This window comes from Microcebus murinus, chromosome 19 (assembly GCF_040939455.1).
Source record: "Microcebus murinus isolate Inina chromosome 19, M.murinus_Inina_mat1.0, whole genome shotgun sequence".
In the NCBI taxonomy this organism is placed as follows: domain Eukaryota; kingdom Metazoa; phylum Chordata; class Mammalia; order Primates; family Cheirogaleidae; genus Microcebus; species Microcebus murinus.
Genome location: NC_134122.1, coordinates 25,739,873 through 25,764,587, shown reverse-complemented (window position 1 = coordinate 25,764,587; position 24,715 = coordinate 25,739,873). Strand labels below are relative to the sequence as shown.

At 53.8% G+C, this 24,715-nt stretch overlaps 1 protein-coding gene across 1 annotated transcript in view; it reads right to left on the bottom strand.

Annotated features, from left to right (window-relative positions):
- GRID2IP (Grid2 interacting protein) overlaps positions 1-20,128 on the bottom strand; it is a 31,577-nt gene extending 11,449 nt beyond the window's left edge. Inside the window, exons 1-7 of the mRNA XM_012758840.2 lie at positions 19,733-20,128; positions 15,392-15,546; positions 6,571-6,819; positions 6,275-6,360; positions 3,581-3,650; positions 3,153-3,247; positions 2,605-2,788 (exon numbers count right to left, since the gene is read on the bottom strand). Of these exons, the coding sequence (XP_012614294.2) occupies positions 2,605-2,788; positions 3,153-3,247; positions 3,581-3,650; positions 6,275-6,360; positions 6,571-6,819; positions 15,392-15,546; positions 19,733-20,128 (1,235 nt within the window). The remainder of the gene's footprint in view (positions 1-2,604; positions 2,789-3,152; positions 3,248-3,580; positions 3,651-6,274; positions 6,361-6,570; positions 6,820-15,391; positions 15,547-19,732) is intronic.
- Between the last annotated feature and the right edge of the window lie 4,587 nt (positions 20,129-24,715).

Genomic DNA, 24,715 nt, shown 5'->3' with positions numbered 1-24,715 from the left:
TGAAGATCAAAACATATAAAGTGTACCAGGAAAACTGACTCACTGTATCAGAAATTGGCAAACAATGACCTGTGGGCTGAAATTTTGCCCCGTCTCTCTTCGTAAAGAAAGTTTTATTGGAACATGGCCATGCCCATTTATTGCCTATGCCATATACAGTCTATGGCTGTTTTCAAGGTCCAGAGACCTTCATGGCCCTAAAATATTTACTATTTGGCCCTGTGTAGAAAGTTTGCTAACCCTTGAATTACATGGAAAAATACAGGATCCTTACAAAATACCACACATATAGGTGAACTCTAGGTGGATGAAAAACCTGTGTGAAAGGGAAAATTAGGAGAATATCTTTTGACCTAGAAGCAGGAAAGGACTTCTTAAAATTTCAAAAGCCAAAACCATGAAACCAAAAATGCAGTGAGTTTTTGATTGTACAAAAATCAAGGATATCTGTTCAAAGAAGCACCATTTAAACCCATTAATATTAGATATGACAAAATTAATAATGTAAGTAACAAATGGGAGAAGAATATATATAATGTCCAAAATCAATAAGGCATCAGTATTTAAAATATACAAGGAACTCATGCAAATCAACAAGAATAAAAAATCTAATACAACAAAAATGGGCAAAGGCTATGAACAGGCAATTTATAGTGAAGAACACAGAAAAAGTTCACAAGCATATCAGAAGATGCTTAAAATAAAGAGTAATCAAAGAAAACCAAATTTAAAAAACACGATGTCATTTTATGGCTAAAAGCCAGGCACATATTAAAAGCTGCATAATGCTACAATGTTATCCACGAGAATTTGTCTGCAGTTATAGTCAATATATTCAATGTACACAGAACAGTGTGGACAGAGCTGAACACATAGTAATGGATGAAAAAGTCAGACACTGATGTAATATATCACACAATGAAATAAAAGAAAAAACCACATTGTACTAAGCAGCAATGCCCACTTTTCAGGAACACCTTCAAACAAAAAGATGCCCACTAAACTCATCAGACTGGTGGTCGTGGCAGGGGAGAGAAGTGGGAGGAGTGGAACTAAAGGGAATGAAAGGTGAAAACAACCCAAATGTCCATCCCTGCACAAATGGGTGAACAAAATGTGGGACAGACACACAAGGGAATGTGATTTGGCTGTTAAAAAGTAATGAAGTACATTCCTATAACTTGGGTGAACCTTGAAAACGTTATGCTAAGTGAAAGAAGCCAGAAATAAAAGTCCACAAATTAGGCCGGGCACGGTGGTTCACGCCTGTAATCCTAGCACTCTGGGAGGCCGAAGTGGGTGGATTGCTCAAGGTCAGGAGTTCGAACCAGCCTGAGCAAGAGTGAGACCCCATCTCTACTATAAATAGAAAGTAATTAATTGGCCAACTAATATATATAGAAAAAATTAGCTGGGTATGGTGGCGCATGCCTGTAGTCCCAGCTACTCGGGAGGCTGAGGCAGAAGGATTGCTTGAGCCCAGGAGTTTGAGGTTGCTGTGAGCTAGGCTGACGCCATGGCACTCACTCTAGCCTGGGTAACAAAGCGAGACTCTGTCTCAAAAAAAAAAAAAAAAAAAAAAAGTCCACAAATTATATTATTCCATTCCCATGAAAGTCCAGAATAGGAATGTCTACAGAGACAGAAAGTAGATTAGTGGTTGCTTAAGGTCAGGGGTAGGGACAAAGGAATGTGGGAGAGGGACAGTGAAAGGCCTCCAATGCTTCTTTTTTGATATGACGAAGTTCTAAAATTGGCAGGATGTAAGTACGGCTGCACATATTTGTGAATATACTTAAAACCATTGAACTGTATACTTAAGTGGGTTCACTGTATGGTATGTGAATTGGATCTTAGTAAAATCATCTGTCTGGGTGTGGTGGCTCATGTCTGTAATCCTAGCACTGTGGGAGGCCAAGGCAGGAGGATTGCTTCAGGCCAGCCTGTGCAACATAGCAAGACCCTGTTTCTACAGAAAATTTAAAAATTAGCCAGGTGTGGTAGGTGTACACCTATAGTCCCAGCTACCAAGGAGGCCGAGGCAGGAGAATTCCTTGAGCCCAGGAGTTCAAGGCTGCAGTGAGCTATGATCGCACCACTGCAATCCAGTGTGGGCAACATAGTGAGACCCTGTCTCTTGAAAAAAAAAAAAAAAAACTGTTTAAATAAAACAAAAGGGCATAGACAAGTGACGGCCTTTGCACAGACAATGATAATGACCCCATGGACCGAGGAAGATAAATGTAACCTGCAGCAGTTGAGTTGCAAAATGAAAGACACCAGCCCTACCTCCAAGGGCCTGGCCCATGGCAAGTACCCATAGGTGAGGCTGTCAAGAGGGTCTTACCAACAATGGGGCAGATGGTCCCTGTCTGCCTGACTCACTTAACATCATATGGGTAGGAGGCATCAGAGTCAGGGTCTATTCTAGGGCAGCCCAAGCACCCACCACCCTGGGGCCCCTGGTACCGGCTGCTGCCTTCTTAGAGCCTCCCCCAGGAGAACGGGTCTGAAGAGGCTCAGGCAGGGAGAACAGAACGTGTGTCTGAGCAGGACTTGGGTCCCACCCAGGGCAGGTCCCCACCACCACTCTAGCCCCGCCACCTGTGCTGGAAGAAGCTCTCCAGGGCCCGGCAGACCCCATAGCGCTCAGGAGGCGTGAGCAGATGCTCCAGCTGCTGGCTGAAGGTCCTCCCTTGCACTCGGATGCTGGACGGCAGGATCTCCGCCACCCACTGCAGGGATGTGAGCGCTGATGATGGGTTGGGAGAATCCAAAGAATCGGAGTCTGCTAGGACCATAGGCAGGAGAGGCACAAGTGACCCAAGTGACCTAGAGTCCCCAGGCCAGATGTGGTTTCCCTGGCAGCTGGGGCCAGCAGACCTCCTGAACTGGGGTGTGGCTGTCTAGTGTCTCCATGCACCTGCTGCCTGAAGCTGGGGACAGGGACAAAGGTACAGCCTGGGGCAGGGGCCCTGAGACTGAGCATGGGGTGGGGGCAGTCTACAGCACCACCTAGAGGGCAGCCCTGGGAGGGGAAGCTACAGGTTTGGGGAAACAGCAGAATCCTCTGTAGATTGATAAATCCCATATATAACAGCCCAGCAGTGTCTCTGTGAGCCAACGAAGCCAAGTGTCAGTGGGTGTCTCACCGCTGGCAAACGGGACGAGCCCTTCCTCCACCACCAGCGTGGGCATTGCTCCACTGCCCTGCAGCATGGACACCACCTTGTCGTGGGAGCAGTTCCTGCCAAGCAGAGACAGCACAGGAGGGCCTGACTGGGGTGAGCCCTGTCCACAGCCACCAACCAATCCTCCCTGTCCTGCCCAGAGTGGCCACACAGCAAGACCACAGTTGTGCCACTCTGTGTCCCCAGCATGGAGCTGGGTAATTTTGGGGTTGGAAGGATGACCTGGGGTCCTGGCCAGCATAGGGATGTAGATTCAAAAGTTCCCATTGGAAGAGGGACAGGACTTTGGGGACCAACTGGTCAGAGGAGATCAAGATCATGGCCTAGAGGTCCCATGAGCCTTGCCAAATGGTTCAGCACCAAGCTCTGGTTTCCCCAATGCCTCTGACCTCATGTCCAGTCCGTTGAGAAAGAGGATCCGGTCACCTGACTTGAGGGCAGCATTGTCAGCCGGGCTCCCTGGAAGCAAGAAGAGAGGGTGTACTCAGCAGGGCAGGGCCCCACCCTGGGAGCTGGACGTCAATTTTCCTGTCACACAGGCAACATGGAGACTCAGACACATAGGCATGGGTGGCAAAGGAGAGTCAAATAGGTCAGCAGAGCCCCGAGATAGTCTTGGCACCTCTCTGATCTCCTCTGCTCTAAGGACCTAAGGCCAATGACAGGAGTGATCCCCTGGGGTGGGACCACCAGCCAGGCCTTGAGCTGTTGGGGAGAGCAGATAGCAGGCAAGCTCTGGAGGGCAGCACTTCTGAGCACTGTGCTCCCCTGCAGGGCAGCTCCACACACTGCTCTCAGTCCCTCGGATAAAGGTACATGGCAGTGACTCCTATTTTCTGACAAGAGGACAGCAGTCTCCTCCCTCAGGCCAGAAAACATGGTGTATTAATCGTATTTTTTTTTTTGCATTTCCTGATGCTTTGACATCCCAGAACCTGGAAGACCCTAAAGAGATTGCCCCTCCCAGGACTAGCGAATCCCCCCGGGTAGCCTACTGGGCTCTAAGTGCGCCCTTCAAATGCAAACTTACCAGTCCAGAGCCTTCACCGCACCACCTCCTTTATGGAGCCCTCACATTCTGGCCACTATCCACCTGCCCTCATCCCTGCAGGGCCCGGTACCAGACAACTAGGGACAGCCCCTGTGCCCCGGAGCCTGCTGAAATTACTCCAACCAGCCAATCCTAAACCTGCTGAGCCTGCCGTGCCCATTCCTCTGTGAAAACCACAATAAGGGCTCTTGCCCATGTTCTCCCTCACTCCCTCCGTCCCCTGACCAACCCTGGCACACTCCCAGGTGCCACCCCCGCCCCCAGCCTGTGGTGTGGCGTGCCCCTTCCTCTTGAGAACTGTAAGAACTATGTTCTCAATGGCAGTTGTCCCCTGATCTGTTGGCCTCACCATACCTGAATAATAAATAATAACAAAACCTGCATTTTAAAACACGTGGGAACACTAAAGTCTCACTCTTTGCCTTGATGGCCCTGAGTGAAGGTCAAGGCCTGAACTAGGACTGAACACCTGGAAGGGAGGCTGGTAAGTTGGCTCCTGTGTTTGCAGATATTTTTTCCTTTCTGCCTCTTTATCATGAATCATCACTCTAAATTTGATTTGGAAACAAGTAGGGGAAATGGTAAATGCCTAAATAAAAAATACCCTCGTATTGTGAGACATGCTCTTTTGAGTCTGTGGAGATTGTCCAGAGAGGAAAGGGAACAATCAGGGAAGACCTCCTGGGAGAGGCAGGTTGGGGAGAGTCCTTTCCTTGGACTAAAAATGGGAGAGGGTGGTGGTGGCTAATCCAATCTGGCCTGCTTAGAAGGAGTGGGAGGGTCAGAGGGGTTGTCGAGGGGATAAAATACCACTGGGCCAGGAGTCAGGAGACCCTGTGTTCTGTTCCTTGATTTTCCAGAGCATCTCTGGGCCTCAGTTTCCCAATCTGTAAAACCTCCCATCTAAGCATCCATTTGGCTTCCTAGGACAGGAAATGCATGCTGTTTCTAGCCTGCAAATTGGGGTGCGAAGAACAGGACACCTGGATTGGAACGAAGCCCAAGGCCAAGTATCCCTGGCCACATGTCTGGGAGAATCTGGGAGATGGAGGTAGTGGTGGCATGATTGGAAGAGCCACATCCAAAGAGGAGAGATTAATCATTTCTAGAGGAAGCTCTCTTGAGAGTAGCTTTGGGCCTTTTCCTTACAGGGCTATGTCAACAGCTCAGCGATGCCCAAATCCAAGAACTAGAACATGCCAGTTATTATTATTAGGTCTCAAAATGGTCTGAAGGCTGGGACAACTATGCAAAGGCACTTAGGTGCTTCCCCAGAGATCAGAAGATGCTCATCTCACAAATCCATCCACTGGAGATGTGAGATGCAGAGTGTGGAAAGGACATCGCATTGACAGGGCACCCATGGGGACGTGTAACCAGGAGCATCATGCTCAGGTGCTGGGAGGGGATGGATGCAGGACAGAGCAGGTGACCCAGCCCAGTGAGGTGGCTGCAGAGAGGAAGAGTTCAGTTCAGTACTAGGAGACATTTCATTCTTCCACAATGAAAATGAGCACCCCTCCCCACCCACACTGGAGGGAAGGAAGGAAGGATTCCTGCACTGGGAAGCCTCCGCCTTCTTCACGATGCCACTAATTCAGGAGAGAGAAGGGGTAGGCTGGGTGGGAGGAGGAGAGTCCTGATTCAGGGAGGGGTTAGATGGGCCCTGCATCCTGGGCAGGCTCAGTTCTGGCTGCCTCAGTGTCCTGGGCAGTGCCCAGCCTCCCCTGTGGAAAAAGGAAAGATCTGGGTGAAGAACTTGGCTCACTTATCTTGGGGTGATGCTGAACTTGGAGGGCGGTGCCAAGACTCAGGCAGAAGCTTCTAGCCTCAAGCACCTTAGGCAGGTGGATGATTTGGATCTGGGGCTTTGGGACACTCAGAGGACACAGAGGACAAGGTTGGCATCTGGGAGGGGGGAGATTGCTGAGCAGCAGACTACACAGGTAGAATTATCCGGGAGAGCTACAACAGGGTCCTTCACCCCATCCTGGGCCTTAGAGACTCAAGGAGCAACCTGCCCACTCCTCACCAGGCAGGACAGACTCGATCCAGACAGGCCCATGGCCGCGAAGTGTGAAGCCGAAGCTCTTGTTGCCCTTGTAGACTCGGACAGTCCTGGGGGAAGAAAAGAGGGGGAGGCAGCATGACCTGCCCTGTGGAGAGGGGGGCTGGGACACATAGGGCATGGAGATAATGTCCCGTGTCCCGCTCCCCTTAAGCTCTCCTGCCTCGCCTCAGGTGCCCACGCCCCGCCCCGGTGCCCAGGTTTCCATCCCCGAGCCCACGGACAGAGCGTCGGCGGCCCGCGCCCTATGCCCCGCGTACCTGCGCGCGCCCCCCGGGCCGGCGCGGCAGCCCACCAGCGAGGCGGCCTTGCGCGGGGGCGGCTCGTCCGGGCGGCGCGGCGGGGCGCTGGCGCGCGTGGACACCAGGAGGCGCTCGGGCCGTTCCTCGCTGCGGCTCCGGCGCAGCCGCTGGGCGCCCTGCGCCCTCCGCGCGCGGCACAGCTTGCCCAGCAGGCCCTGCGACACCACCTCGTCGAAGCGCGCTCGGTGCTTCTTGGGGATGAAGATCCTGCCGGCGAGGACCGCACAGTCGGGCCGATGGCGCCTCCTCGTGAGCGCGCCCTCGGCTCCCCCGCCCCTCCGCTGCAGGGCTGGGGGAACCCGGAGCCGCTGTCTCCACCGGTGTCTCCCCCTCAGTGCCCAGACTTTTGCCCACAGCTGCCTCGGGCCACACCAGGACGCAGCCTCCTGCTCGCTCCACCTCCGGAATGTCACGTTGGACTATCCACCGTGACTCTGGCCTCTTCAGGGCTTCTGCCCCCACAAAGCCAGTCCATGAGCCCGTTCCTCCTCCTGCCTCTGTCATCCATCTCTAGCCTCTCCCCTACTCCCTCTGCACCTGTCAGGCTAAACCGGAGCCAGGGTTCCCTACCACCTAGCTTGTTTCCTGGTGACTTTGCTGGAAAAAACTGGAACCCATGCGCCCAGGGCCTGACTTCCCCCAGACCCTCATCACACCTCCAATCTTCCTGCCTGCTTCTCTGGCCAGCCCCATCTACAGCTGCTACTCAGATATCTGCCAGGACCACCACATCGGCCACCTTCTGTCCCACCTCTAGGCTTTTGCCCAGGCTGTTGCCCCTGCCTGGTACACTCTTTGCTCCTTTAGCTGAACTGGCCTCCCTTCAATTCAATCCTGTGTATATTTAGTGAGCCCCTGCTCTCTGTGCCAGCCAGGCACTGGGGCTCAAAGCTCAAGGGACTGTGGCTCCTGCTCTCAAAGGAGTCGCCCTGGAAGTGGTGAAAGCCAGGGGAGAGACAAGGTCCCCTGAGTGGGGTCCACACCCCGGGATGATTCTTTGGTGTCCATGCGTCTCCTCTGTGAGGCTGGAAGCTATCTCAGGGATGGGTCCGTAGCTCAGCAGTGAGCCCCAGTGACCAGCTGGGGCTTGGCACCTGGGAGGGACTCAGTAAACAGGGAGGTCCCAGCAGCCTAACCACCTCTCTGAGTAATGGCGGCAGTTAACATCCTGGTGGACTCCCCAGGCCAAGGCAGAGGACTCTGAGGCACAGAGAGGATCTGTAACTTTCCGGGTTTAAACAGCTGTCCCTCGGCACAGGTGGAAGCGGCGGAGCCCAGCCTCCTGAACGTCAGCACTGTGGCAGGACCTCTGACAAGGGCCCCTTCAAGGTCAGGTTGCTAGCGAAGCCTCCCTGGCCACATCCCAAGGTTCCTTTCCCTGTTCTTTTTACCAGGAGTCAGTGCCAAGGGCGAATGGGAAGGAGGAGGGAGAGAGATCAGTGGCCTTGCAGCCCACTGAAACACAAGCCCCTCTGCTTGCCCGGCAGCCCCACCCAGTCCCCCAGGTCTCTGTGGGTAGGATTAATGAGGCCAGATAGGCAAAATAAGTCACCTGGAGGGAGGGAAGGGATGTGGATCCTCTGGGAGGAGGGTGCACTCTCCCTGCCCCAGTGAGCTCTGCTCCAGGTCTGGATGTTCCAAGTGGCCAGGAGGCCAGAATGAATGGCCTGCTCAACACTGCCAGGGGCCTGTCCCTGTCCCCCTGTAGTGATTCCTGCAAACCTTAAGCCTCAGCTTTATTCCCTAGGTCAGGGGTCCTCAAACTTTTTAAACAGGGGGCCAGTTCACTGTCCCTCAGACTGTTGGAGGGCCAGACTATAGTTTTAAAAAAACTATGAGCAAATTCCTATGCACACTGCACATATCCTATTTTGAAGTAAAAAAAACCAAGCGGGCAAAAATATCCAAATGTGGCCCGCAGGCTGTAGTTTGAGGATGCCTGCCCTAGGTGGTCACTCAAGGTCTCCAGAGCTGGATGCCTCCCTCTGCCTGGCCTGTACATTCCCCACATCCTCCCAGACCTCACGCCTCTCATGCCCTGGCCCAGGAAGGATGACAAGGCTTGAGACTGTCCACCTCACACTCCAGGCTCCAGCTACAGGCTCTGGAAGGCATCGGCCCCTTACACCCAGCCCCTGAGTCCAACCTGGACAGGGCCAGGTGATCATCACAGCTAATTTCCAGCAGTAACTAAAAAAGGCCCTTTCCCTGCAGTGGGAACCAGGCTGAGTCACCAACTGCACAGGCTGAAGAAGGTCAGGTGGCCAAGGATGCCCTGCTTGGCATCCTTGGGGCTGAGACTGAGGCCAAGGCTGCCTGAGCCAGACACCCTTCCTGGCTCGTGGGCCCTCCATGCAGCTCAGTCTGGTGCAGGCTCCCAACCTGGGTCTGCTCTGAATTGACTGACCCAGGACAGCCAGGTGTAGTGGGGCCACACTGACTATTGTGACCAATCACTAATCCTCTGACAGTCCAGCAATAGCTGTCCCAGGACTCCTATGTCCCTGCTATGCCAACAGGCCTCTCTGAGGCCACAAGACTCTTCCTGGGGGCCACATGATGACCTTGCACTCAGGGTCAGTTCTGTTCTCTCTGCCAGAGTCAAGTCTAAGTCCAACCCCAGGTTCCTACCAGGAAGTTCCTTAGGGTCCTCTCTCTCCCTTCTCTGTCCCAGCCCAGCTTTCTCTACCTCACCGTTGATCATCAGCCAATGAACTGGTGGGGAGGGAGTGACGGTACCCTAGTTCATTGGGGTAGCGCCAGCCTGGGGTGCTGACAGTGAAGAGGTCACACCCTCCAAACTCAGGACCGAACGTGCTGGATTCTCGCCAGAGCACCCGACCCCAGCCTCTGCCCTCTGTTCTTTCCCCTTGACCAGCCCAGTCATAGGAAGGAAAGAAGGCTTTTCAATCCCAGCCCTTCGTCCCGACCCCATGCGTAGGGCCATGTGCGGGTTCCCAAAGCGCAATGTGGAGACCTCGCCACCCTAGTGCTGCCCAGTTTTCTTCCCCCCTCCCCAGCCCCCGAGCTCCGCCCAGGCTCGGAGGTGCCCACCCAGGGACGGGAGTCCCTCAGTGCTCCAGCCCCACCCCCTTTCAGGCCCGCGGGAGACGAGTCTGCGGCGCCCAGGGCGCACGGATCCCGGAGGCGCGGGGAACAGAGGGGAAGCTACCGAAAGTGCCGAGAGAAGCCCTGGTCCTTCCCCATCTGGAGCCGGGGACCGCGGCGCAGCAGGTGCCGAAGGGCAGCTGGTGGTCGAGCCTGCGAGCGAAGCGAGGGAGCCGCGACTCCACGCGCCTCTGCCGGGCAAGCGCGCGCGGCCCCTCCCGAGCGGTCCAGGCCGGCGGCCCCGCGCCCGCCCCCTCGCGGTGGCCCCGCCCCGCCCCACCCCGCCTCGCCTGGGACCCTTCTGCTTGCTGGAGGGTGAGGGGGAAGCTGTGGGCCCTTCGAGGCCGCCACGCTCCCTCCCCTTGGTTCCCTCCATCATTCCCACCCCAGGACCCTCCCCTGTAACCTCTCAGTCCCCGGGCACCTCCAATCCCCCGCACAGTGGCGAGTCCCCACGACCCTGTTGCGGCAAAGACTGAACCCGACAGCTCAGAGGAAGCCCCCATGGGAAAGCTTTCTGGAGGGGATGGCCTTTGCCCAGCCCCAAGGCTCAGCAGGAGTCGCCAGCGAGAAGCAGCTTCCCTACCTACCCAGGGAGGCGCTCTGGCGGAGAAGAGGCTGGAGAGGGAGACAGCTGAGAGCAGAGGGGAGCCATGGAGGGTTTAAGGAGTCATGGGTAAGTGGAGGGACTCCAGAGGTTTTGGTACACCAGGGGATGGGACCGACAGAGGGGTGCTGGTATGGGACAAGGGGCTAACAGATACTAAAATGGCAGAGGAGGTAGAGTGCCTGAGGCCTGGTGAGTGAGTGGAAGTGAGGAGGGGGCCAGGCTGGGACAACTGCCAGGTGAGTGGGGAGGGGCTGTGTAGAGGACCTCCCTGAGATGGGCACTCCAACTCTGAGAAAAGCGAGGAATAGCTAACGGGGAGGAGAGGGAAGTGACAGGAAAGGGCACATGGGCTCCTCCCTGGCTCTGGGCCTGCCATTCCCTAAAAGTCAGCAGGTGCAGCCCCAGCGATCCTGCTCTGCATTGACATTTCTCACAAAGTTCTGACTGCCCGGAGAGGGCCTGAATCTGAGATCTGAGGAGCAAATGACAGGCCCGTGGAGGGGCCATCAGCATGAAGCCCTCTTCTCCACCACCCACCGCCAGCCACCACCTACTCAATCAGAAAACCCCAGGACCTTACCTCTGTCTCGCTCAGAGGAATATCTCACAGGGGCCGGCCTGTGGCTGCCTGCAGCCAGTCACAGAGAGGACCCTGCAGATCTGACCATCAGTTTCTGGTATTCTGTCCACACCACACTTCCCAACACACCTCAGCCCCCCATTCCTGGCCCCAGTGAGGACTTCTCAGCATTGCATTTGTCCCTGGCAGCAACAAGAAGCTGGAGCCCACTCATGCCACACCTTGTCCTTAGCCCTGCCCGGGAGAAAAGATAAGCCTCACAGTGAGCACAGCTCCCTGACATCTGCAGGGCCACGGCCATCCTATCATGATGCAGCCATTTCTGGTGGTTTTGCACCAGCTGCAGTGGCCCAGCATCCAGAAGCAGTCACGCCCAAAGGCTTTGAAGACTGTTCACCATGTTGTGGGCATGGGAGTTGCAACCACGGAGCAAGTGCTCATGCTCGAATTCAGTGCTGCCTCAAGGCCAGGTCCCCACAGGCACAGTGGAGGCACTGGATGGGGCCAGCACCTGGTGCATCTGGCCAGGTGACCCATGGCAGCATATGGTGGTCACCGGGGGACAGGCAATGGCTGGACTTTGCTGAAGTGCCTGTCCTAGTGAGAGAGCACTGCCAAAGATTACTCTAGGGCTGTACTTCTCAACCAGGGGCAACTTTGCACACACACACACACACACACACACACACACGCCACCAGGGGACATCTGGCAGTGTCTGGACAACTGGGAGGGTGGGTGTGCTACTGGCATCTAGTTGGGTAGAAGCCAGGGGTGCCACTAAACACCTGTACAATGTACAGGACAGGCCCCAGCAACAGAAATATCAGGCCCAAAATGTCAATAGTGGCGTACTTGAGAAATCTGCTCTTCAGAAAAAGAGGTCTTCCCTAAGGGAAACCAATACTAATTGAGCACATGTTATATGCCTGGCACTTCTACCTACACAGTCTTAGAATTCTCCAAATAATTTTGTATTGTGGTGTCCCTGACACTTGTCACTAAAGCAGAAAAGGGTGAAGGGGAGCAGATGGTTTCTCATACCTTACCCCTAGATTCTCAACTAATCTCTTTTCTGCTTACAGTTGGCAGAGTTCATTTATATGGTTTCCTACCAAGAACCCTGCTGGGTACACATAGAAATTACCAAGCCCAGCCAGGCATGGTGGCTTATGCCTATAATCCCAGCACTTTGGAGGCCGAGGTGGAAGGATCACTTGAGGCCAGGAGTTTGAGACCAGCTTGGGCAACATGGCAAGACCCCTGTTTCTACAAAAAAAAAAATTGAAAATTAGACTGAGAATGTGGCTCATATTTGTAATCCTAGCACTTTGGGGGGCCAAGGTGGGAGGATTGCTTGAGCCCAGGAGTTTGAGGTTACAGTGAGCTATGATCGCACCACTGCACTCCAGCCTGAGCAATACAGCGAGACCCTGTCTCTAATAAAAAAAAAATTACCAATCCCATTTTACAAATTATAGAGGTTAGTGAACTTGCTCAAGGTTGTACTGCCAGTGAGTGGACCTGGAGTTCTAGCCAGGTGTGTCAGGTTTCCAAATCCCAGCTTCCACTACCCCTACCCGACCCTCCCAACCCTCCCCAGTCTCATATTTTCTGAGACACTAGCGGGTCACAGAGCTGACTCTGCTTTCCTGCTCCCTCCTGCCCACGTCACACTTTCCAAACTGCCTGTCCTGTCCTAATTAGAAAGCCATTTTATCACTTCATCAGACTAGGATCCCTTTGGGAACAGACCCAAATTAGGCTTTGAGTTGAAAGATTAACTGCCTTTGTAGAAGAAGACGTGAGTACTTTGCAGCCACTGATCCATGTCACCCTTCACAGCAGCAGCAATGACTGAGGGTACATCCTATGATGATGGACCTGTCCTATACAGCGGCCACCAGCCATATTTGGCTATCAAGTGCTTGAAATGTGGCTAGGGAGATTGAGAAACTGAACTTTAAATTTTATCGAATACTAATTAAATTTAATGTCAAATAACCACATGTGGCTAGTGGCAACTGTGCTGGATGGCCCAGCTTTGTGGTCTTACTGCCCCCCCTTCCCCTCCCCAGGCTTTCTGTTTTGGCCACTGGGACCACCCCTGAGTGAGGCCACACCTCTTTGATTTGGGTGAGTTCTAACCTTCGTGTGGAGCTTTCACTCACACACACACACACACACACACACACACACGCACACGCACACGCACTTCTTCACCTCTCATCCTTTGGCTGCTCAACCTCTCAGTTAAACCTTGTCTCTCCTTGATGTGGGGTCCCATGGCCAGAACAGTAGCTCTCTGTGGTCCCCGCCCCATACTGGGTGGTTCACAGCTGGGTACTGTTAGGTTCCAGGAGCCAGTGTAGCACTGCCCTCACCCTCTGTGGCTAGATGCCTGGGTCTGATGAACTCCCCTTGGGGACTGTCCTTCTACCTCGACAGGACACACCTCTGGATCCCCCAGGTCACTGTCTGAGTCACAGCACTGACACCTGCTGCCTCCTCCCAGGAGCCTGCCCTGATTGCTCCATACCGAGTTAGCTATGGGCTGCCCCTCACCTCTGGGGATCACAGCTGTGTCTGTGACTCCCCCATAACGCCCCCACCAGGAGGTGCTGCTCGGGGATCACCATCCCTTAACTGGAGCCCAGCACATGGTGGGGCCATTGGGGACTGGCCAGTTCTGGAGAGGGGGATGTTAGGAAGTGGGGGTGGGTGGAGAGGTGGAGGGTGGCTGAAGCTCACTGCCAGGGTAACCCTCTCCCTGCAGAGCTTGGCTGGGCGCCGCCCCCTTCTCCGGCAGCCTCCCCAATTTTCCCGTTGCACTTGACACGCGCTGACAATAGAGGCTGCGGTTTCGTCCTCTCCAGCAGCGCCCGGGGGAACGCTGCGGGGGACTAGGCATCCCCAGGTGTCCAGGGTTCCCGCTTCCCAGGTTCTAAATCGAGCTCGCCCAAGGGGGCGCCCCTCCCCGCCCATCCTGACCCGCATCCGCGGCTGCCCGGGCGCCTGGGGACGAACTGCGGCCGGGAAAGGCAGGCGAGGGGGCTGTCCCGGGAGGCAGCCGCAGGGGCAGGCTGGCCTGGAGAGGCGGCAGGAGCAGAAGGGGGCAGCAACGAGGGGAGATGAGGGGGACCGAGAGGGCCTCCAGCTGAGTCCGGCTGCCAACAGCCTGGAGACAAGCGCGCCAACTTCCCGGGGGGTTAGCGGGCCGCCTGCGCCCCCTGGCCCAGCCCTGGCGGGGAGGGGCCGGGCGGGGGGGGGGGGGAGCTGCCCATCCATCACTTCACCAGGAAGCCCTCGGAGCCAGCGCATCTCCCCGGCAAATTCGGCTCTAGAAATAACTTTTTTTTTCCCTCCGGATTTTCCAAGCAAGGGTCTCAGCCCTTACTCACCCCAGGCAGCTCATGGTGGCCTCTTTCAGTGGTCGCCTAAGCTCCGCTGCAGAGCCGAGACGCGGCGCCGGGGCTGGGGGGGGCGGAGGGTGGCCAGCCCCGTCCCTGACATTGGCCAGGCCCAGAGGGAGGGGCAGGCAGCGGGGTGAATGGCAGCAAGGGGAGGGGGCGGGCTGAGCCCAGGAAGAGGGAGGAGAGGATGGGGGAGCAGCGCAGGCCGGGGAGGCTGAGTGGGGAGGGAAAGCTGGGCAGGATCCGGGTAGGGGAAGCATCTCCTGGGCCCAGAGGGGGCCCGGTTGAACCGGGGAAGACCATGAGGCCCTCAAAGGGTGGAGATGGGGTCGGGAGATTCTGTGTCACTTCAGGTGAGGACTCACCAGGAAATTTTTTTTCTTATAAATAAACTTAGAGGTTGAGTCCACAGCCCAGCAGAAGAGCACAAAGTGCATAGCTAACAAGGTTCCCTGTCCTGTGCCTGCCACTAATTTACTGTGTGGCTTTGGGCCAGCCTCTTAACCTCTCTGAGCCTCAGTTTGTCTCTATGAAATGGGGTTAATAATAGTTCTGGAGGGATTCAGCGAGGCAGTGTTCCTCTGGGGCATGATGAGGCCATTGACACACACTCCTCATCAAAAGACATCAGAGGGCAGAGAGCACCCGCTGTGTAGGGTGGGGGCAAGTGTTGGGGATCTACACAGCACAGTCCTAGGTGTCCTTCCTTGCCCTTGCATTGTGCCATTACTCTGTCTCAAGAAAGAATTGGACATATCAGGTATCCTGTTGGAGATTTTATGATCTGGGGTTTGGGATGAGCATGACAGGTCAAGACTTTAGATCAGGAGATGGATCCCCTCTGAGGCCTGTCCCAGGCCCCATCACTCAAGGCAGTGCCCTGGCCTCCAGCAAAGCCAACAGCTGCCTTCCCAGGGATGCTCACTGGCTTACCCTCGCTCTGGGGCTGATGGCATGTTGGAGTCCTAATTCAAAAGCAGGCCACCATCTCTGACCTAGACTACTGGGGGAATAGACAGCCCTGAGTGACACCCACCCTTCCTGTCCATCCTGTTCCCAGACTGCAGTACCTGAGGTTGTCCAAGAGTGGCCCACAGGCCTCTCGGGGCAGTGCCAGGGTGAGAGCCCACACCAGGTCATCCACTCGCTGCTCGGCTGCAAACTGCTTCAGCGCTGCAAACACCTGCTCCTTGGCAATCAGCTGGTCCCCCAAGATTTCATCCACCTGTGAGGAGGGGTCCAGTGAACCCTGGAGAATCACTCCCTTCCTCCCTCCCACAGTTTACCTCCCCAGGACAGCGGACATGGAGCACTGACTGAGGGCTTTGCCCCATCACATCATTTCAAACCTCATAGCTGCCTTATGAGGTGGGCCTGGTTGCATGGTTAGTATCTTCATTTTATGCCTAAGGAAATTGAGGCTGATAGAGGTGACAGAGTCACTGGGCCAAGATAACAGAGTCAGGATTCACACCCAGAGACAGCCGTTCTAATGAATGTTGTAAGGATCAAAGGGATTAATACAAAAGCTTAAAACTGTGCCACACACTCAATAATTGCTAGTTACTATTATTATAATACTATACTCCCTTCCACAACTACTGTTTGCTGAGAGATCCCACAGAGAACATTCTGGCTCCACAAAAAAGCCCCAGAATGCAAGCCTAGACCTGAATAGTGACACCCTCCGTTCTCCCTCCAAACTTTTGTTTTCTTTATCTTTGCGACTGTTTCTGGAAGGCAGCTTAAGTGTGTCTAAAGCTGATCCTTTTACCCAATGATTTCACATCTAGGAATTTATCCTAGACGTGTCCTGACAAAGCAAAACAAATGCACAATGATGTATGAGTGAGGAGGCTCGCCTCTGTATTATTTATAACACTGACATGTTGGAAGCAATGTAAATATCTGACAATGTGGGCTAACTTGCTTACTGTCTCTTTCCCCACACCAACATTAGTTGTATGAGATCAGGCTCCTTGTCTTTCCTGTGCATCACAGGGGCATAATCGGGGACCATTAAATGCATGGTTTTCAGTGTCTCTACTGCCTCGCTCCTTGCAGATTATATAAATGTTGCAGTCTTTCCCAGGCTATAAATACATACGTACATACATGCACACACACACAGTCCTCCTTTGATCCCACAAGCTGATCATTCTCTTCCTTTTTCTAGCCCAGAACTGTCTACATTTGCTATTTCCATACCACTGCCCTTAACCGCTATAGTCCACACCCCCACCACCGCCACTTGCAGCTCTCCATGGCTCTGCTCTGGCCAAGAACCCCAGATGGTGATTCCCAGATCTTGATCTTCAGCCCAGAGCTCACTCCTGAACTTCAGAATTGTAGATCCAACTGCTTCCTAGATGGTTCCCCACAAAGGGATTAAGGAAGTCTTTCCAGAGAGGTGACACTAGCAGGGGTAAGGGGCTTCGAGGGCTCCCAGTCAGAGGCTATGTTCTGCACATGTCTGAGTACTAGCACAAACACATCATGAGTATGTGTAACTGTTGTCTCCCTACCAGATATGATGACTAAGGTCTCACTCCTGTTCAGCCCCCAGCACAGGGCCAGGCACACAGTAGGCACTCAGTGAATGTTGATGGAATGGAATCAAAACATGGCATTGCATTGCATTACATTTTCTGCAGGCCCCCAGCTGACTGCTGTCTCTTCCCTGGCAAGCAGGGCAGGCTGCAGCCCCAGGCACCCCCTCCCCATGCAACCACCGTGCTGAGAAAGGTTGACGGTTTGGAAATCAAAGTCAGCAGCAGCCTCGATTCAAAGGACTACATAGTTAGCTGCAAAGATGTTTTATGTAAGAAAGAGGGAAAAAATAGTTCCTCCCTCCTGGGGCCGGTGCCACAGTGCAGTTTTGGTGTCAGTTATTACCCAGATGTTCTCAACCTACATCTAAGCATGAGGCACCATCACGGGACACTAATGGATTTTCTATTAAATATCAGCTACCTCAAGGAGGAAAAACTGGGGCAGGCAGAGTGCAGCAGGAACTCAAAGGCTGGTTATTGAAAACCGCAGGGGGCTGTGCACAGGCCCTGCATCATCCGGAGGCAGTCAGTCTCAGCTTTCAGGGGTGCTCGGTGAGCCCTAACCAGAATCCACCACTCCACATTACTCCTTGCCAGAAAATGCACCACAGCTGGCCTGGGCAGCCTGTCAGATTGTACTGTTGGCTGGCTGCCACCTCAGCTCTGCTTCCTGGCCAGGTCTGCTTATGTATGCCTCCTGCCCTGCTGGGGGCTCTGACTCTGCAGGGATCAGATTGAGTTTGGGACAGGCTTTTGGTTCTATGACAGGTCATCTGGGATTGTAGTGGACATTACCAGTACTCCCCAATATTTTTAGTTCTCTCCCCTTTTCCTGGATACATAGAAGACTACATTTCCCAGCACCCTCAGGGAGCAGCCATATGACTAGCTCTGGCCAATGAGCGTTGAGTGAAGATGCTATAGTGAGAGCAGATACACAATTTTCCATGCTATCTTCCCCTTCCATGAGGAACCCTGGAGCTTCACATTGAGAAGGAGGAGTCTGGAATGCTGAGATCTCATGTGGACATTAGCTGCCCTGGAAGTTGCCAGAACTCCTAGAGGACTTTTTGTGGGTGACAAGTAAACTTCTATAGTACAAAAGCACTAAGATGTTGATTTTGTTTGTTATAGCAGCAGAGCCTATTCTGGGTATAGGAAGAAAGTCACATTATTTAAGGAGCTGGACATTGGTGACACAGGGAAGCCAGAGCTGAATCCTGTGTGTATGTGAGTGTGTGTGCCTGGCTGCAGAGGCTGGGCTGTTCAGGGTCATGGGGCTGAAAGCCCAGACAGGGGATCCTGCCAGGGTACCTGATGTAGAAAAGCCTCCTGAGGGGGTGAATTTAGAAGGAATGCAGACTGGAGCAAGCTTGGGTGCTGGAGGAGACTGGAGTAGGTGGGAATCTTACACCTGGACAGTGGGCTGGGAGCCATTTCTGCAGTAGCCAAACCCCAGCAGGGCTTCCAGGCCCCCTGGCCTCCCAAACCCCATGGCCAAACCCTGCCAAGGGCAGGACTGAGTGGTTTCCCTTCCATGGAGGAAAAGTCTATGTACTCAAGTGTTCCAAGCACCAAGCAGATACTGAGTTTCCAGCTGAGCATGTGCATGGGGCCTGGGCCCAGGCAGAGGGTGGAGTGTCTGGGCTCTAGACTATTTCTTGGTCACACACAGGCTCACTTTTTGTTCCACTCAAGTCTCAGCCAAACTAGGCTCTCAAGACCACATCTAAAAGCCCTGGAGGACAGGCATTTGAGGGTGGGTGGCCTGAATTAGCTGTATTGAGACCTTGCTGGTAGCCTGAGGTAGATATGACCTGACCAGGCCTCTTCCTCCATAACTGTGTCACAGTCCAGGTTTCCTGGGTTGGCCTGGATCCGTCCAGTAAATAGCAGGTTCCTGCAAATCAGGGGGTGCTTGGGATTTGGCCTGAGGTCATCCTCCATCTTTCCTTCCCAGCCCTGGGTCTCTGAGCTGTGCCTCTGTCTTTCCTTGTGGCTACCCCTTGCTTCCTGCAGGTGACTCAGGCCTTGGGGTCCTCTGGTGGCTGGAAGCCTTGGCCATTCTGGGCTCTTGACTTAATCTTCAGAGTCACCCTAACTTTCCACCTGTAACCCCTCAGAACCTGGTTTGCGCCAACCTTTAAGGAAGTTTGGAAGTTTGGAGGTTTGGAGGACCTAAGCTGGGCCCCCCTGTTGCCAACCAGCCAGCCAGACTGCTGTGCAAGGCTGGCCAGATCCTGGTTTTGTATGAGTTTGGAACAGGTGTGGCTCTTTTAAAAAAGAACACTATCTTAGTAATATGAGCAATAGAAAGAAGGATCCTATAGCTGCACACGTAGATAAAGGTCACGTATATAATATTGGGCAAAAGAAGCCCAGCATTCAAGAGCATATACTGAATAATTCCATTAAATGAAGGTCATGAAGGCAAAAATCACCATAGTGATGGAAATAGAACAGCAGTTAGGTCTGGAGCACAGACAGGGAAAGGGGCAGGTGGGAGCCTTTTGGTGTCAAGGAATTATTCTATAGTCTACATTCTATTATCTAAATTCTCTTATTTTACATCTTGATGGGGGGCTAGTTCCAGGGTGTATGTTTATGTAAAATGTATTGAGCTGTACACTTAATGCACTTTATTGTACACCTATAGTACCTCAATCAAAAAGAAAAGCAAGTGAACAAATATTACAAAATCAGACTCAGTGTCTTAAAGCCTGAGCATCATTACATTTCTGGTAAATCCGTAAATGTTTTCTCAGGGAGAGCGGCGCCCCGCCCCCAGACACCCCGCCCCCGCCAAGCAAGCCCCGCCCCTCTGTTCGCCCCGCCCCCTCCCCGCCTCGTGCACCCTACCTTGCGGCTGAACTCCTGGGCCTTGCGCCTGCGCTCTCGGTGCACGGCGTCGGGGCGCTTGCGGCCAGCTAGGCGCAGCAGTTCGCGGCCCAAAGCGAGGCCGCGGCCGGACCGCTGGGCCCGCCCGGCTGGGTTCAGGGCAGCGGGGCCGCTGTCGGGGCCTGGGAGCACGCCGAGGCTGGGCGGCACGCGTGGGCAGCGCCGCGCCAGGCGCACGAGGCGCTCGCGGCTCAGGCCGCCCACAGCCAACCCCTCCACCTCCAGGATCTGGTCCCCGGGTCGCAGCCCCCCGGCGTGCGCGCTGCTCCCCTCGGCCACCTCCAGGACGAAGCAGGGGCCGGAGCCGCCCAGCCGGAAGCCGAAGTCCTCGGGCCAGCCCTGGTTGGTGGCTGGCATGGCGCGGTGGCGGTGCGGCTGGAGCGGGAGACAGACAGCACGGGATTCCGCTGCTCTGTCGGTGGCTGCGCAGCCGCTCAGAGGCCCTGGGCACGTGCCTTCGAGGCCTCTACTTCTCTGTCTCAGTTCCCCTCCGTCTGTCTTTTGCCCCTTCCCCATTCCACTGTCGGTCTGGGTATGAGTTTTTCCACTTTTCCGTGAACCACAGGAGGAGAGTGTGGCTTTGAAGACGGAGTGGTTTAGAGGGGCAGATGAGAAGGGCAGTGAGGGCATCTGAGGGATACAGACCAGGTCTCAGGCCACGCAGAGGCAGCGCGAGGGCATGGGGGTGAGGACCGTGATTAGGGTGTGTGGTCTTCAGGGAGGGCTGGGGCTGCTGCTTCAAGTGGCCCAGGGGACACCAAGGCCAGAGTGGGTGTCTCTGAAGAAATCCACTTATCTCTATATTATCATTAGCTCTGGACTTTATAATTTAAAAACAATATGGTGGGGATGTAAAAGACAAGTGGTATTCATTGGAGTGCCTTGATTTCATACCAATGAGACTACCCCTTTTTCTATGGGTCTGCTTTACTGTCTGACTTACATGGTACATTCTGCCTCCCATTGTCCCCTCTTTCCTCACTTCCCTCCACCTTAATCCTTTTTCTTATCCCTTTTCCATCTGCAGAAATCCTCTTTCAGGGTCCTACATGAATCACAAACTTCCAGAAGCCCATAATATTGGAGCAAGAAGAGGCCCCAGAGACCACTCATACCCCTGGGGGAGGGTTTATAAACCTACCCAGACTGAGGAGGTGGAGTGTCTACACCTTGAGACAGGAGTGTCCTAAACCAAGGTCACCCAGGGGGGGAATGGCAGAGCCATCACCCATCCCCATTTCCACCCAAGGGTCTCTACACAGTGCCTCCCTGCCCATCTTGGGCAAAGTCCTCAAACTTCTGTCCAGAGGGTTCCTGCCTTTCTTGAGAATGCCCTCATAGGCTTTCCCTCGCTTGTGTTGTAGAAGATGGGGTAGGTTGACTGCTGGGCATGGTCTCCCTCTTTCCGATGCCCCAGGATTCTGGGGAATAAGCAATTATGTACTGGCCCTGGTAGCAGGGGTTGGTCAGGCCTGGCCAGTTACTGTATCCCAGCCTGTGTGTCCCAAGGAGGGTTCTTCGAAGCCCCTTCAGAATTGGTATGTTGGCCTTGGAGGGTCTTTCTCTGGGCCCATTAGCTGTAAGGACGTTGCAGGTTTAGGGCTGCCGGCAGCCATGTTGCCACTAAGTGGAGGATCAGTTCTTATGATAGCATCACAACTCCTGGATCCAGCTATGCCTGAAGTTCACCCCACTTCCATTTGACAAAAAGACCTCCCAGTGATGTGGACTCATGAATTCCTCTTTTTTTTTTAAAGGCTGTTTAGAGCTGTGGTTCTATCACTTGCAACTGATAAGATACTGAGTAGTGGAAACTGCTAAGCAAAGAGAAAACAAGAGGAGGTCTTATATGGAAGTACTATCTCCTTTCCTACTGACTTTTGGTGAGAGTTGTAAGACTCTCGTTGGGGAAGGATGGTATGGCTGATTTGGGGTCTCTGGGCTCCTGGCTCTAGGATGCTCAGGAGGAGGAGGTGTCTGTCCTCCAAAAGAGGCTGATTGTGTGGGCTGGTGAGGTATACTGGGACTGTGCCACAGTAGGGAGGTGAGGATGGACTATTCTGGATGGAACAGTCATGTGTGTATTTGTCTGTCCATCTGTTTAGAGTTCCTTATGAGAGTCTGTGGGGGAAGCCCCTGAAACTGTAGGCAGGACATGGTACGAAGGCTTATTGTTCTGGTCACAGTGTCTGCAGGCTTTCTGACCTTGGCTTAGAGGATCCCCTGAGGGCTGGTTTGTAAAGATCCTGGTCTCTGGTGCCCCTCAGCCCCCTGCAGATACTTGGAGAGCTGCTCCCGGGTGTCATCTCCCAGCAGCTCCCTCTCCAGGAACCACCTCTCCTGGGAGGCCTGGACAACACTTCTTGGAAGCTAGGGTGTTGGGAGGGAGGAGACCCATGATGGAATAGGAGAAAATGTCCCTGAGTGAACTCCAGTGAGCACCCTCGTCACCTGGCCAGCAAGAGGGCATGATATGAGAACTCCTACTCCTCATGCTGGGTGGAGGCTGTCACTCCCTAATCTGGCAGGATCAGCCCTGAACCCACTCCAGGGGACCTCATCCTCACCTGCTGGGCTGTGGTCTGATCGCTGGGCGTGAATCCTCAGAGACACTTCCTCTGGCACTTGGTGGCAAAACACTGAGCCCCTGCAGCCCACTATGCCCAGGCAGGGTGGGGGCATCATCACAGCGTGGAGGGACCTGAGGTTAGTCCTTGTCCTGTGAGAGGAGCCGTCAGCTCCTCCACTACCAAAGAGGGGCTGGGTGGAAACCGAATGTGGGGCTTGGCACGTAGTCCTCCTCCCCACGCACCTCTGTTTTGACCAGCACATGCCGCATGTCTGCCCGGCAGACATCAGAGCAGGCACCTCCTAACACTTCCATGCCCAGCTTAGGGAGCCCACGGGGTCAAAGAGGCTGCCAGCACTCGAGCCCCAAGGCCTTTTGAACCACGTCAAGCCCTCCAGTGTGTCCCCAGCCCTACAGACTGACGCGAGCCCTCTCTCCCACCCACCCAGAGTCCCCAGTCTGAGCCACCCTCTCTTCCCCAGAAGCAGGAATCCAGGTCCAGACAGCACTGACTGGGCTATCTCAGGGTACAAAAAATAGGCCTCAAAGGGGCCCCTGTCCCAGATGATCGGTTGTTGTACCCCCTCCCCAGGTCTGCTCACCTTCCTTGCTGATGACTGCAATAGCCACAGAGACAGAGCACAGCACTCAGGGAACACCAGGACACTCGCCTGTTGCCGGGGCCTCTGCTGCTCCGGGCCTTGGCATCGGTTACTGATGCGCCCGAGGTGACAGCTGGAGTTTCTAAGGCAAAGTGATCCTCTGAGTAACCTGAGAAGGCCCCGTTACCGGGTAGACCAGCAGGATGGCTGGATGGCTTGGCCAGGAACCAGGTTGGCTGCCCCTGCTGCGTGGTCCTGGGGGCAAGCAGTGGTCCTCAGGGGGAAGTGAAGACTTCCTGGGGCCGGGCCCATCCACAAGGTCACAGAGCTTGTCAGATGGGCCCAGAGGATTGGACAGGGTTGTTCCGGGGTGGGTGTGCCACTTGGTTCAGTGGGACCAGTGATGGTAGAAGGACCATCAGGGTGTGGGCGTCTAGTTCCTGCAGAGAACACCTGACGGGAGCCTCCCAGGCTGGGATTATTGGCAGGAGAAGGGAAGACTCAGGCCAGAAGAAATGGTTTGGATGGGGGAAAAGGCAGTTTCCTAAGTAATTGTGGAAATGAGTCAAGCCTGTAAAACTACAGGCAAAAGGAGTGGCACGTAGCATTGTACTCTGGTCGGGGAAAGTGGTGTCCCTCGGGGGTGCAGCTTAGCAATCTGAGATCACGCTATACATGCATTCTAGAATTGAATACTTAAGTGGATGGTGGGAGCTGGGCTTCTCACTTTTGGAGTGGGAGGTTACAGACAAGCAAGAGGAGGAAGCTAGAATAATCCATGCGGAAGCTAGAATAACCCATGTTAGAGTCGTGGACATCAGGATGAACTCATACTTAGCTTAATGGAAGTACAGATGGATCCATGTGGAAATTTCTACAGATACGTGCATGTGCAGAAGCTAGTATATGCTCATGCATTTGCCTGCTCTGTCCGCTGAAAGGGCCTGGGAACAAAGACACCCCAGGAGCAGTGAGCACAGCCAGTGCCCAGATCTTGATTTCTGGTATCTTTCCCCAGTGACAGAAGCCCAGGCTCCCCGGAGAAATGGCTGATTCCTGGGCTGGGGCGGGGAATATCGAAGATGAGCCTGGAGCATCTTCTAGTGCTAGAAAGTAAAGAAGTGCTAAACATACATGCACGCGCGCACACACACACATAGAAAAATGGGATTTACCAAAGAGACACAGGAGCCAATTGAAAATGCCCTCAATGGCCAAAGCTGAAACAATTTGGCAAACAAAATAACAAAGCATTGGATTATAACCCAAAGTACAAAATAAATATCTACAAATCCATATAATATAAATAGATGATTGATTAAATCAGTAAATGAGAGGAAAAGACAAATCTCCCATGTTTAAGAATTTATGCACTCTAGCCTGGGCAACAAAGTGAGACTCTGTCTCAAAAAAAAAAAAAAAAAAAATCAAGTAAAAAAAAAGAATGTATGTAGCGAATTCCTCCTCAGGGAGGTGGAGTGTCACTCCCTACACTTGAATGTGGGCTGCACAGAGTGACTCCCTTCCAAAGAGGACATATGAAGGGGTTGGAAGAAGGGGAAGAGTAACTTCATGGGGGAGAAACCTGACAAACACCACCTCAGTCAGGATCAAGGTTAACATCAACACTGACAAGTCATGTGGGTAAGATGTAACCTTGACTTGATGTGATGAGAATGGCATTTTGCCTCTTCTCCCCAATACCCATAAGCAGGCTAACTATGAAAAAATGACAGGGAACCCCAACTGAGGGACATTCTACAAAATACCTGA